Source organism: Orbilia oligospora (assembly GCF_000225545.1).
Source record: "Orbilia oligospora ATCC 24927 unplaced genomic scaffold scaffold00004, whole genome shotgun sequence".
In the NCBI taxonomy this organism is placed as follows: domain Eukaryota; kingdom Fungi; phylum Ascomycota; class Orbiliomycetes; order Orbiliales; family Orbiliaceae; genus Orbilia; species Orbilia oligospora.
In genome coordinates, this window is record NW_011645561.1 from 2,096,691 (window position 1) to 2,110,831 (window position 14,141).

The 14,141-nt window shown below is 44.1% G+C and overlaps 3 protein-coding genes across 3 annotated transcripts; all 3 read left to right on the forward strand.

Moving 5' to 3' along the window:
• Positions 1–63: 63 nt before the first annotated feature.
• Positions 64–744, forward strand: AOL_s00004g613 (uncharacterized protein; the record flags this gene model as incomplete). Its single annotated transcript, XM_011119262.1, has 1 exon — positions 64–744. The coding sequence occupies one exon, from the start codon at positions 64–66 to the stop codon at positions 742–744; it is 681 nt and encodes a 226-aa protein (XP_011117564.1).
• A 6,001-nt stretch (positions 745–6,745) lies between these two features.
• AOL_s00004g614 (uncharacterized protein) lies at positions 6,746–8,952 on the forward strand (the record flags this gene model as incomplete). Its single annotated transcript, XM_011119263.1, has 2 exons — positions 6,746–8,459; positions 8,531–8,952. 2 exons carry the CDS (start codon positions 6,746–6,748, stop codon positions 8,950–8,952), a joined length of 2,136 nt encoding a protein of 711 aa, XP_011117565.1.
• A 4,167-nt stretch (positions 8,953–13,119) lies between these two features.
• On the forward strand, positions 13,120–13,988 carry AOL_s00004g615 (uncharacterized protein; the record flags this gene model as incomplete). The annotated part of the gene is made up of 2 exons (XM_011119264.1): positions 13,120–13,252; positions 13,336–13,988. The coding sequence occupies 2 exons, from the start codon at positions 13,120–13,122 to the stop codon at positions 13,986–13,988; spliced, it is 786 nt and encodes a 261-aa protein (XP_011117566.1).
• Between the last annotated feature and the right edge of the window lie 153 nt (positions 13,989–14,141).

Genomic DNA, 14,141 nt, shown 5'->3' on the forward strand with positions numbered 1-14,141 from the left:
CTTAGGTGGGTGGTTATTGCCAGGGGTCTAGTTGTTTTTTGTGTTCGTATCGAAGGCCCCAAAATGGACGATACAACCTCAAATATAATTCAGACTACCTATAGTGTATCAATTGTACCTTTTACTCACAAGCTATCAGGGAACGTACATAACATCAATGCTGTCACACCTGAGCATGTTGTTCCACAGGTCGCATTGGCAATCCTTGCGGCGATCCCTATGGGGTTGAGGATTCCGATAGTTTACAATACGTCTTCTTACGACTCCCCAGAGGCTTTATCTCTTATGGACGGGCTTGTGGATATATACCTCGCAGATTTCAAATTATCGTCTCCGACATCGTCGAAGCGACTCCTAAAAGCAGAAGACTACCCGAAGACGGCGAGAGAGAGCATAAAAATCATGCATAGGCAAGTCGGAGACCTCAAATTTAATTTTGATGGGATTGCGCAAACCGGACTCCTCGTCAGGCACCTGGTTATGCCGACATACGTCGAAGAAGGGAAGGAGATTATGAGGTATTTAGCTGAGCACGTGAGCAAGGACACGTATGTACATGTTATGGAGCAATACCGGCCCGCAGCGCACGTTGGAAAGATGAACAGAGGTAAATCGGGGGGTATGAGGTACTCAGAGATCAATCGTCCGGTTACGGATCCGGAAGTTGACGCTGTGAAACTGGCGGCTAGAGAAGCAGGCCTCTGGAGGTTTGTGGAAGAATCTCCACATGAAGGTTTTAGATAAATGTCTTGCCTTAGCTACGATAGCGCCGATTATAATATCCTAGCAAACTGGAGTCCGAGGAAAATATTCGAAAAGCGTCGCGAGGTCTTGGGAGCTTCTGGTAAAACGCTAAAACCATAGATAACAGGACTCGGCTTGCCGGACGGAATCGTTCCTACCGACGGGGTTACCCACACCGCATATTAAAACAACTATATAGTGTCTGGTATAGCTTTGAGCCAGATTTTAAAGGATCCGTGCACAGCTAGTTTGTCGGCTGTGGTGTGGATTGATCAGAAACGACGAGGTGTTTATTAGTTAGCTATAATAGCTATATTAGTGCACTATAGTGTGGTGTTATTTGAGGCTAAACGGTCTGTGTAACCAGGATCATGGACATCGTCCGTTTACAGTTCGAGCACTGCAGACTTCTCAGCAGTGCAGTGCGCTCATAGCTAGTACAGGTACAGGTACAGGCACAGGATTCTCACCCGAAACCGCATTTTCGTAAGCCTAAATACCTATCTGAGATATTCGGCACACCTCGTCCCAGCCTCGGAAGAAGAAGTCCGGTTCCGTTATTGGGGGCTTTTTACCACCTTCAACTCGCATCTTTATATTAGGCATGTGTAGGCTAAGTGGCGAGAAAAATGGTAGCATTAAAATGCAACGTTCGTGTTCGTAAACGAAATTTAAACGTCGAGCTACATAAGCAGCGCTACCGCGTTCGAATTCGCGTACATTAGCCAAACATATGGGGTCTAAATAAATTTGAACTATTCTAGTGTAAAGGCTTCATCGGGGCAGTGTTGATACAACTTGCAGGGCCAAATCATCCTCGGTTTATTCCGCCTATAGCTATTATCTTATGTACCGAGTAATATAAAAGAGGTTTGATCCGGCTGAGGCCTGTCTGTGCGCAAGCGACACTTCAGTATTGGAACGTGATAATAGGCTATATCCCTACATTGCAGGGTGTCACGCAGAGTGAGGCCTTTCGTAATCCCCCACCAGTTTGCTCCGACAGTACAGTCAATGACCACGAGGTATAATCTGTTGAAAACTTTCCGGCTGAATAAAAATATTATATGCAGAAACTCGAGTACTACTGTAGTGACTTTTTTATTTTTTATTTTATTTCTGGGGAGATTCCTGTTCGAATTCGCTATATATCGTGGTCCGGCAAATGCGGTTCGAAGATCGAGGGGTTGCCGGTTGCATGCCGGCATCTGATAGCCTTAGCCATTCTCTAGAAGTGTTCGAAAATTAGTCTGGAAGCATGGAATGGCCCTAACAAACCGCCCGGCCCCAGTCGTGGAACCCTCTACCGTGGCTCGGCCACAACTTGGCCTCATGTCGCGATCAGGCTGATTTAAAAAAAAACCTGGATTAAAATATTTCCCTGGAATATTTACGTACCTGCTCCGCTTAAAAAGTCGGATTTCATACTTTAAAATCTCGTGACCGGCTTAAAATCTCACATGTCTAAGTCCCTAGATGTTTGTACACACATGTCTCTCTGCTGATAGTCGATATTATAAAATTACAAGTCCGGGTCAGCGCGGCCGACCTCGAAAGAGGGCCATTGCGCCTATCCGACGGTCGATTTCGTCCGATAATCCTGTCAACCCACCGAAGTTATAAACTATCCGAAAAACTGCGACTTAAGAATTCGAGATGATCCTGAGTGTTTCCGTGGATTAAGGGTATGTGGCTTTGCGATGGACCAGTTAAAATGAACCTGCCGCACTGCTTCTGGAATTGAGAAAGTTTTATATTTAGGCAGAGGATTATGCCTCTATGAACCACGGAGATGTTACCAGACTTGATCTCGCCTCGTGGGAAATATCCAAGGCATTTCCAGGTTTTTGAGCTCGCCTCCTGAGATCGAGCGCATCAGCCCCAGTGGTTCGGCCTCTCATGGCTCCGAAATATGAAATATACACTTAGACATCTTGGATCTCTTGGTGCAACATCCTGAATATGTAACAGGGCAAGTGAGTAAACGTTTAAACAGGTTAGCATGTCGTGGCTTTCGGAGTAACTTGGTTGAGGCCGCCATGGCAGCCGGCAAACGGGGATCCTGCGATCCCAATACCTAGCTATGGCTTCGCTACTTGACTCAGATATTAGTGATTGTTGACCTGGGATATTCCGAAGCTGCCTCAAATAAGATTTCACAATCCACCATGGTCTGAGGCTTTCCGGGTGCCGGGTTAACATTCGCTAGTCCAGGTACATTGCATACTAGTATACGATGTAGCACGAAGGGTCATGGAAAGGATTGTATCATAACGTACCATGTACAGTACTGCTGCCCTGCCATTATTCCATTACAGGAGCTAATGGTAAAAGTGTAATACTCTCTCTAGTTTGTAATTAATTTTCTTCCATTGAATTGAATACTAGACTATACTATACTTAAGTACTTACATGTAGTATGCATATGTATATATGCACATGTACTCTGTACCTGTAAGCGATTTTGAATTAGTTATATATTAGCCACGGAGGTTTTGTAGCCTAACGTTGATTACGTTATAACGTCAAAGACTAGCTGAACGGGATAGTATCTCTCGCATATGTTTCTTGATTTGATGGGAGTGTCTCAGCCAATGCATCGGCTTCTCGCTGTCTATTGAAAACCGGCGATGTACATGTATTATCTGAGACTTAGACACATTTTAACGAGTAGAAACCTCATTCTAGAAACCACTTCGTCCGAGATACTTGCCTTTTGGATTCGGTAATAACGATTTATGCATTATTCTATGTTAATAGAAGGCAAAAAAAAAAACATTATCCTGGCAGTTCAGACGGCTCCAATCTCAGGAGTCGACGACCCCAGCAGGAACTCTTCCTCCAGTTAGCCTGTCCAATCAAACAGTGCCGCTGGACAGACCAATGCATGGGACCCTGACACCAATTCTTCCGTGTGGTGAGAAACCTGAACGTGGACAGGGTCGAACTGTTGGTCTACCTTTCAAGTAATTTTTAACACAAATTTACAATTGTATTTAAAATCGTTTTTACAAGTTTTTAGCGGAAAAGGGAACAGTATAGTGTATCCGGGCACAAGGTTTTAAAACAACGGCTCGCTAGTTGCATGGTTGAAAACCGGCCTCACTTGGCATACGAATTAGCTTACAATGTATATAACTTTGTATCAATTGTAAGAGGTATGGATATATCCCTTTTTGTATTTTACCTTTTATTTATTTTACTCTTTTTATTATTTTTATTATTATGACTACTATTATTTTTTACAAATCCACGTGTCGAACATGGTAACACCGGCTGCGCAGCGGAGTGGAGATATCGTGAAGCCGAGAGTCTTGTAGATCGAGTAAGCACAATACTGCCGAAAAAGTTCATCTCGACGATACTCCGCGATGGTGAGCTGAATATTCATTACGTGGATGAATTAATTGAGAATGTACTTACTTAATTCCGTTTTGCACAAAATGGTTCCCCGCCTGCACCACTTCGAAGACCGAACGAGGACTGTGCGCCAGAAAACTCAATTCTGGTTCAGGCATTAGGCTATTTAGAATCCAGAGTTTCAACCGATTGGAAAAGTGGGTCCTTGCTCTCGTGGGCACAAAGTCCCGGATCCTAAGTTGACACGGACTGAAATTCCGTCTCTCTTTCTTTGCAAATATAGTAGTCTTATTGACCATTTTATGAACGATTTCCGCTGTGGGGACACAGAAGAAATCCAGAACAGACCATTCTGTGTATTTATTTTTTTTCGTTCGCTCCCTCCATGGCTTGGGGTTAGAGGAAGGAAAAGTTAGGCTTGTTCTTCCAGAGCTTCCATTCTCACCTGCACCCTTCAGCCGTCAAAGATTCCCCAAGAGGTCTTCGTTTCGATCCGTTTTTCAAAGGTCCTTGCAAGGTCAAGCCAAAGTTTGACAGCTAGTCTTCGCTTGACGTCCCTACTATTTAAATTTTGAGTCGACAGATGATACCGCAAGCCTTAGACCCTCTTATCTTTCGTTCCGCAACGGTGTAAAACCTGCAACAGGCTAGAACGTTCAGAAGGTCGGATCACAACTTAATTTCTAACTAGAAGGCCGATGTATCACTAAACATCAGGCGGTCCAACGGAATTCTATCAACAGAATTTTAGCGGAGGAGAGGCAAAAAAACGAACCTTCATCGTCGACTGACCCAGAGCGAAAAAAAGATACATTCGTCGTCTTTGGGAGAATAGGAGAGACCTGTTGAGGGAAGAAGAAGGGGTCAAAGCGGCAGTGTTCCACAACTCGATTTCCACCACTAAATACAAACGATAACAGAAAGAGGAAGAAAAAAAAGAGAGAGAGAGAGAGAGAGCGGGTGTACTTTGGGATTATTACATTACAGTTATTATTAGAGCATGCAATCTGCCCTTATTCTTATTTTCAATTTCGTTATCGTTAATCCCCCTCGAAGGTCGGTCTTTTCGATTAGTTTGCAGAAATAGAGAAAGAGGGAGAAAGAGTCCCGCATCAAGTAGGTATAGCGTCTGGGGAGGATATTAAACATTCAAACAAAAACGTTACAGCATTTGGCGGAAGGAAGGAAAGAGTCGAATTAGCATTCAACGGCCTAGGATCGAGCGGTTTTCCAGACAGCATTCTACCAATCGACGTTACGGATTTCTCTTACGCTCATTCTTCAGGACGGCTATTATTGCATATTACATAAGGACAAACTCCACGATCCCAAAAGAAAATTCACGAGGAAGGGTAGTAGAAGAAAAAGAATAAACGAGAATAAGAAAGAATAAGGGAGAAGGGAAAAGGAAAGAAAGAAAGGAAAAAAAAAAAAAGAGAGAGAGGGAAAGAGAAAGACAGAGGGAAAGACAAAGAGAGAGCGAGACAGCAAGGTACAATACATACATACATACTTACTTACTTACTTACATAACATACAACGGAGCACTGGACATCCACTGTCATTTTCGTTCTCGTTTGCATTTTCAATTTTCATTTTCACCTCGAGCCCAGGAGAATCCAGATCCCGCCAAAGCAAAGACCTCGTTTCCTACATTCGTTCGTTGGTTCTAAGGAAAGGACCTTCATCCAGTATCCTGGCTCGCCCGAACATCTGGGCCACCCACGGACCACGCCGGCACTTCCCAGACCAGATCTCGGTAGCACTTAGGATCCATGCCTGTGGTTTTGGTAATTTTACAGTCCACCGCCCCGTAACATACTTGCAATTGCAGTTCTGCGATCTGATCAAGACCCCATCACTATCACCAAGATCTTATTCGTCTTGATCCAATTTAGACTGCTGATTGCCTCTTTTCCCATTCTTGTCTTTCCCATTCATTCATTTCTTTATTTACCTTTTTTTTTTTTTTTCTTCTTCATTTCCAAAAAAGTGGAGCCGCCGCTACATATTATATTATAATAGTGGGCCCAAATCTCGACACGCAGATTTCTTTCCCCGTCTAAGACACCGATTAAAATAGCTAGCAGGCTTGCAACCGTTTGGTAGCCCTCCTTTTAATTCCCAGCCAATTCAGGTCGATGAGCTGCTAGTTCTATAAAGAGTAGGTAGGCCCAGTTGTTCTTTTTTCTCTCTCCCCAGTTATAAAATTTATAAATCTCGATTTCATTTTTAAAAGCCCAGCCGGCTTGGTGTATAAACGACAAATCGAAACCTCTTCACCGATATCGACTTCAGACAAAACCTATATAGGGTCGCCCGCCTTTTCCGCCTTTTTGAGCTTGGTTTTTCTTTCTTTCCTTTTTAATCTTATTTTATTATTCCTATTTCCTTATTTTGAGGGGGAACATATATATATATAGATATATACACACATATATATCTTGCTATCTTTTATCCTATTTCATCCATTCTACCCCATTTTATATACCTATTCTTCATCTGTCTCGATCTCTGACAGCTTCTGCTCATACAGCTCTGCCACTGTTACTAATATAAGAGCGTCCGCAATAGCCTGTCAACATCATCTATCCTGCCTTGCTCCTGCTCCTGCTACTGCTCCTGTCGAGGGAGTTCAGTTATGGCCCCTCTGGTTGAAGCTATTTCCAACACCAACACGGACGGCACGGCTAACAACGCAATATCACTACTTTCGACACCATCCAGAAATATAAAGGATCATGACATTTATCCACAGTACAGCGAACGTTCGAAAGAAAATGTCACATCCGCAAAAGCTGTAATATCTTGCTCACCGTCAAGATCCCCTGGACTTATTCATCGTATATCAGCTCAAGAGAAGCCAGTTATATCTTTAATTACTGCCATTCCTCCTTCAATATCAAACCTATCATCATCTGCTTTAACAACCCCTTCGACCGCAGCATCTTCCTCAATGACCGTTGGATTAATCAGTGGGGGGCCGAAACCTAATAGTCCTGCTATCATGGATGAAAAACAACCAAAGTTACCTAACATATCATCAGCTGTGGGTGAGCAGCTAAATGCTTCGAATGGGCATCTTCCCAGCCTAGCACCTTCGTCTACCCATGGTAGCAGTGCTTTCCCAAGTTTTCACCATCATCATCACCATCATCGTCCATCATCATCATTTCTTCAACCGGGGTGTAATCCGCCGTCACAGCCTATGAAGTCTCCATTCCCGTCCCCTGACGCAATGTCGAGCCGTAGAGAAGAGTTTCTACCTCGTCCGTTTAGCTACACAACCCCAACAGCCCTTCAGCATAGTCCCTCTATGCCTTTTAGTGAAGGTAGTGAACTAGACGAAGACGGCCGCTCGCGGAAGCGTTATGGCCGACCTCCCGGGGCCAAAGACAAACGGCCTCGCAGGAGACGGACAAAAGCACAAATGGAGGAAGATGCATTAATCTATGGTTACAGGGACTCTGAATCTGTTTATCATTCTCCAAATTCTCTTAAGAGAAGAAGACTCAGTCCACGGCGAGACTCTCTCGACGACTCTCCGCAGGAAGATAGTAATAGCCCGCCACCTCAACCTGTGTACACGTATCCAGCCTTCAATCCGTTTCCCGGGGCCCAGCCAACCTCTCATCAAAGTCCTACAACTAACTTCAATCCCTTTTTACATCGTCATCATCTTCCAGTGTCTTCTGGGAATGCGGCACCAGCGCTTCCTGCTCTTCAGAATAACTCCAATCTATCATCTTCCCGACATGGATCTGACCCCGTTTGGCCACCTAGAGCTGCAGAGCCTGATAGGATTCCTAGTGTGTCGATTCCTGATTCTAGACCTGGAGCAGGTGATTTTGGGCCTTCAAGATACCCACCTTCGCCCGTTGGCCCAAGTGGATTTTCTTCTATTAACGCTAGGAGAAGCTCTGAGAATTTGAGACAGCCGTTATCTTTCCATGGCGAACAATCTGAGTCCCGTGGTCGTGATCTTGCACCCCACCACTCACCTATCTCTCAGGAGCAAGGAAGAGAGCCAGTCATCAAATGGGAACACCCATCCTCTTCGCAAAACACACTACCCAGGCTTGGGGAACTCCCTCGCCTCACCGATATTCAACTAGACAGACCAAGGTGGGACAGGCCGGACGACCTTTCTCGGAAACAGGATTTTGATCGGCGAGCTGGGGGCCATGAAAATAAACTGCCCTCTATTCCTCCTTTGCATACAGGTCATATCTTAAACGGCCCCCCTCATGCAGACATAAACGCAACCCAACGAGGGTCGGGGAGCCCAGGCAGCTCCCGGCCCCAATTTCCAGATATCTTGAGGACCGCCCCAGAGCCGCTCGCCGCCGGAGGAGGTAAGCTTCAAAGATCTTTTACCATGCATTTAAACGATCTTTGGAATTTCAAGATCTAACAACGGAAATAGATCGTCTACTCATTCGAGAAGGCCGAGCTGGCAGCATCACAAATATCTCTGTTGGGCCGCCTCTCGAAGCCGAGACCCCAAAGAGAGATGAAGAAGACACCGACGAACAGATAGAGGAGTACCGGGCGCGAATGCTCGAGAAACACAGTTCTTATTATAACGGTACATCGGGAAAGCCCAGGGTAAAACGGGAACCCAGCTATGCCATGCCCAGTAAATCGCCACTCCAGGAAGAAAACGAACGCCTCCGGGCAGCCATCCAGAGATACCGGCAGCAAAAAGGTATAGAAAGGCTCAAACTCGAAGAATTCATCAATAAGCGTTGCAACGGGGACCAGGGAATGATCAAGGAGCTATTAACAATCACTGGACACATCGCCGAAGACGACTATGTTGGCCCCGTGAAACCTGCATGTCTATAATATTTCATTTCCATTCTAGCAAGTCCAATTACCGTGGCCACAAACTTTTTAGGTATCTGTTTTTATTCTTTTGTTTATTTACCCTATTTCTCTATCCTCTATTTTTTTTATCATTCTTTCATGTAATATGGTTTGATTTTTGAATCCTGCATATTAGCGAGTTTTTCTTTTGGGTTTCTTTTAGCTGCGGTTCCTTTCCAGCGCTTGAACTTTTTCTGTATCTATATCCATGGTGTTTTTTTTCGACAGCATACCCTTGCTGGGCCTTTCGTTTATCAGAATATATGTACATCTTCCGCCAGAAGAGAAGAATTGTGCCTTAGCTTGGCCTAATAATCCAATGTCTTTAAGGTAAAAATATCAACCCCGAAGTCTATTGCCCAGCTCCCGGGTAGCGGAATTAGTCCTTCTTCCTTCCTTCCTTCTTTCCTTCCGAGGAAGTGCCGTGGAATGCGAAGTGACATGTTCGTATGCTCGAACCCGGCGACGCAAGGGCCAAATCGAGGACCTTGTAGATTCATCCCCACTATTTTCTTTACGATGGATACATGGTTGTAATATATATTCCAACAATACGACTCGTAATAAATCATTCTGTTTTCGCGAGATTTAATTGACCGTTAGCCGGCCGTATATAAGTTCCTTCTTAATTTTTTGTCTAAACGAAAAAGTATTCCGCATGCCTCACGTTATTCGATTTTGGTTTAAAGCCCTCATTCAAGGAGATGATATTTTCACCCTAATGAAAATGCCCTCAACAACCAGACGCACAAGATCGAGATCGAGACTTCCTGCGCCCTTCCATTTGTCGGGTTTATATATAGACAAAATTGCAAAGTTAACCTGTTGTTGTCTTTTGATATCCAACACTCGGGCCTGTCCTTTGAACAAGCCAAGTCTAGTACCCTTACTGATATTTGAATCCATGCACGTACATGCGCCCCGATGTTCGCGATCGTCTAAACCCGCCCCTCACCGGCCTGTACGCATTCGTTGGCCCTCCCTTCACATTTCACGAGGGAGCGCTAACATGCAGAGCCACTCTAGCTGCATACCCCATACCCTTGACCCTCTCTCTATTTAACGCAGTGCTACGTAGCGGGCAATTCGTTAAAATGGATCGAATTTAAAAGACAGTTTAATATTTGTGGGTCAAAAGTTAAAGTTATATCACATTTTTAATTGAAGAGTTTTTTTGTTTTTTGTTTGGGAGACCGGGGAGTGTTATTTCGGCTAACCAGGGAATGCCTAGTATATAGTCATAACATATTTAACTTTCTTCTGGTTGACTTGACTTTTATGTATGCCTCCATAACTCGAGCAAACTGTGCATGTGCAGAAATCAAGCACCCGTCGAGTTTATCTTTACCCAATAGTTATCATCTATCATATTCGTACGGTATGGTTTTGTTGAGATGTTGTAGTAACTCTATCCTGTGTGTGTGAATGGGAAAATATTAAAATGTGATAGCTTGTATGCGGCAATTGCAAAGTTAAGATCTCGATCTGATCAGAATTGACAACAGCATGGAAAACCAAGGCGGGGTAACACTTGGACAGGAAAAGAAAGACAACATCGGCTTACGAAATTAATTTTGGACAATTCACCGTTTCAGCCCGTGTATCCTGAAAGTTTGCATTCAAGTCAGACAATCCGGACACATAGGCTGTCTCGAGTAGTGAGAACGGCATTTCCGCTCTAGGCCACTAATAGAAAGAGTTTTTATAACAAACCTTGCCAGACACGAGAACTTGGGATTTTATAAAATGCATGCTCGAATGAATAGGTGGGATGTTATGTATTATTGGCTCCTTTGGTGAAATTGTGGGCCGTCCGCAGCGAGACCAGTTGCCCGTCCGAGCCCGATCAAGTTATGATTACGACCCATGACCCAGAGGCTGGTGGCGTCTTATGTTCGAAAACACAAACTTTTTGTATCATCCTGTGCAACCTTGCATTCCTATAACTCTCGGTCTACATATGAACTAGTCTTCCAGGTGCGACTAGAGGAAGGATCCGCTGTTACAACTTGTAGATCCCGATAGCATTCTTTCTGCCTTCCGTTGATTGTTTTATGCAAACTATGGAAGAAATGGAGCGAGGAGACTAAGGCACATGGGCAATTTTATCGTCAGAAGATCTTTATAATTGCTTTGGCCACTCTCTTCACTCGCCCTGCGTTTCGGAATGTGATCCTTTCAAAGGAGGGCTCGATGGTATCATAATTGCACAGATGTGATGTTCTTTCTGTTTCTACGAATAAGGCTACTAAGTGATTACTCTATATTTATATTAAAAATATGTTCCAGTGTATATTCCTAGGGATATATCTAGGAGAGGGTTTTAGGAAGGACCCTATACTCCCCCCCCCTGGTAGCGATCATGATCGAACTGAGAGTACCGACACCGGGAAATATTGATTCCAACAGGAATGAATGAATCCGGCTTGGAGCTAGCTCCAGATCATATGAGAGGACAGGGTGTTGAATCCAACAAGAGAAAGAAAAGGCTTCAGTGCTGCCCATTTATGAAAAGTGATTTCGTCAGGCATACTCTTCATGTCCTGATAAAGGCTAGATCGGTAGAGACATTAAAGCTCCAGATGTAATCAAACTTTACCTGCAAGAGCGCTCTGTAATCCTCGACGCGAGGAGGTTGAACATCAGGCTCATCCCAGCTGTTGTTACGGCCCTGAGTATTTACGTAATCTATGCAGGATGGACAGTAAGAACGATAAAAATCAAGAATTAAGAACGAAAGAAACTATCAAGTAAAAAGTGTTGCGGGGTCGAAAAAGACACATGGTTATTGAACATCATTGACATCGAAATAAGGTTAATTCGCGGGTAAGAATAAATTGACAGATGTTAAGGATGACAGTTAAGTTAGCTTCCGGCCGTGCGGATTAAGACGGATGAAGGCCAACTTTGGAGAATTGGCGACGCGAAAAGGAACATTTTCTGTTTGTTAGAAGGGAGAAAACATGCCGGGCAGGATATTCTGGGCCTCGAGAAACGTGGAGGCAACGAGGGGTAGCCTTAGCGGAGTGGAGATGCTGAGGTCAGGTGGTTATGGTCGTTTTCCTCATGCGGTTAGATCTACAACACATCAACACATCAACACACGATCTGAGGTAGTACAAAAAATCAGATTTTGTGTCACCGACACCCGTTTCGAGCCTTGTGCAACGATGGAAAAATTGTCTTAAGCCGATCAAGGCGTCTTGGGGGGGGGGGGTCTTGGAGGACATATTCTAGCTAGCGATATCAATACAGTATATGCGATATAATAATATAATATGTATTTTCATTTTCAAGCTTCACAAGCACGAGCGCAAGCCCGGCTTGGAGGGAACGGGAAGCATTGCCATAAATTTCGCAATCTCCACATCTCGTACTATTTGAAATCCAAGGCGGCGATGCTAGCGGGATGAAAAACCCCGAGTTAGTATTCTAATCCAACCCAATATTAATCGATCCTCCAAAGCTTGAGCTCTACATCATAGCCAAACTAGACCTCGGTCCACACAGACCATGACAAAGTAATCCAAGCTTTCCTATGGGCCGAAGCACTGTTCTCCTCTGATTTTGATTAATGCCTTGAGTCAGCTTGCATGTTCCGTGCGAATCCGCTTCTCAGCCCTGGGCATGACCAATTGGCCAAGAGTCGGGATACTTTACCCATTCCAGGTTGATTTTGGGCTGGGAAGCGACTGCAACGTATAGAATGCCGAAACAGGTAATTTCTTGGAAGCAACTCTACTCTGTAGGGAAGCCGTCGCAAGAGCATGCATGGTAACCTCGCTTGCGCAATCGAGAACTAAGAATACTGAGATCAAAAATTTCCATGGCTGTGCTATGGGGCTTAACGTTAATCAATGGACATAAGTTTCCTGCTAGCAAATAATTATATAAAAGGCGTACCTGCTAGCAAAACACATAAATTGTATTTAGGAATAGAAATTGGCAGTTTGCATCTTGGAATTTCAGAATATTATAATATACCTCTATATCAAACAATATATATATATATATATATATATAGTCGGAATCGAAAGTTTGGAATTTAAACTCCCTATCAGCTTTAAAACTTGATACATATCAAAACAGCGGCATACTCTTTATCTTTCGCATCTATCTAGTACTTATAGTATTGATACGCACACCATGGCCGCCTCAAAGGAACAAGTGCTTGAATACAATGACCTGAACGCCGACAAATTCCCGGAACCGGTCGAGACGATAAAGATTGATAAATATAATCTGAGCGCTGCTACAGTTGACATGAAGGACCCCGTCGGTATGCTCCTCCTTAAAATTGATCAATTGGCAATAGAGAATTTCGGGCGGGACGTATACTAAGTTGACTCAAACTCTACATAGTCGCACTTCTGGTTGGATTGTTCACAATACATAGCCTTATCCGCCGTAGCCTTCGCGCAGTAGCCCGTCAAGCTCGAAATATCGAACCTACAAAACGTGCCGCCTTCCTCGAATATGCTAAAATGACTTTCGAAACCCTGGATGGTCATCATCATCACGAAGAGGAAATATTTTTCCCCATAATGAAACCATACGTTGACTTTACAGAGTCAAGCCACGAGCATGAAGAAATCGAGCGATTACTTCACCAGAACTTGGAGTATGTTAAAACTGCGGAAACGCATCTCAAGGGCGGCGAAGGTTCACCCGCATGGCCAGGCGAGGAAATCTCCTCCACCACGGAGCGACTGATAGAAGTCTTGCTTCCCCATCTTCAGAAAGAAGAGACTTTGTCCTCCTTATACGCACGGAGAGTGCCTCCTACGGTTCTGGAAGAGTGCAATAATAAAATCGAGAAAGCTGTTTTCGAAGAACTTAAGAAGCAGGGGATGGTTTGGGGGACATCCTATCAGCTAAGGCATTTTAATAAGAAGGAGAAAGAAATATTTCCACCAATGCCAACGCTTGTACGCCTAGGGATTGAGTTTTTCGGGTGGCTAGGGTACGGGAAGGTCTTGCAATTCGGCCCGACAGAGGAGGAGTTGAAAAACTGAGGCTGAAAGTTATACGGATGAAATGGGATTCATGTGTGGTTCTAAACACCATTTAGCGATGTGCTTGTGCTTTATATATATAGACGTCTTTTGATTTATGTGCACATGTACGATCGTTGGGAATAATAATAGAAACATGGATAATAAACCTTA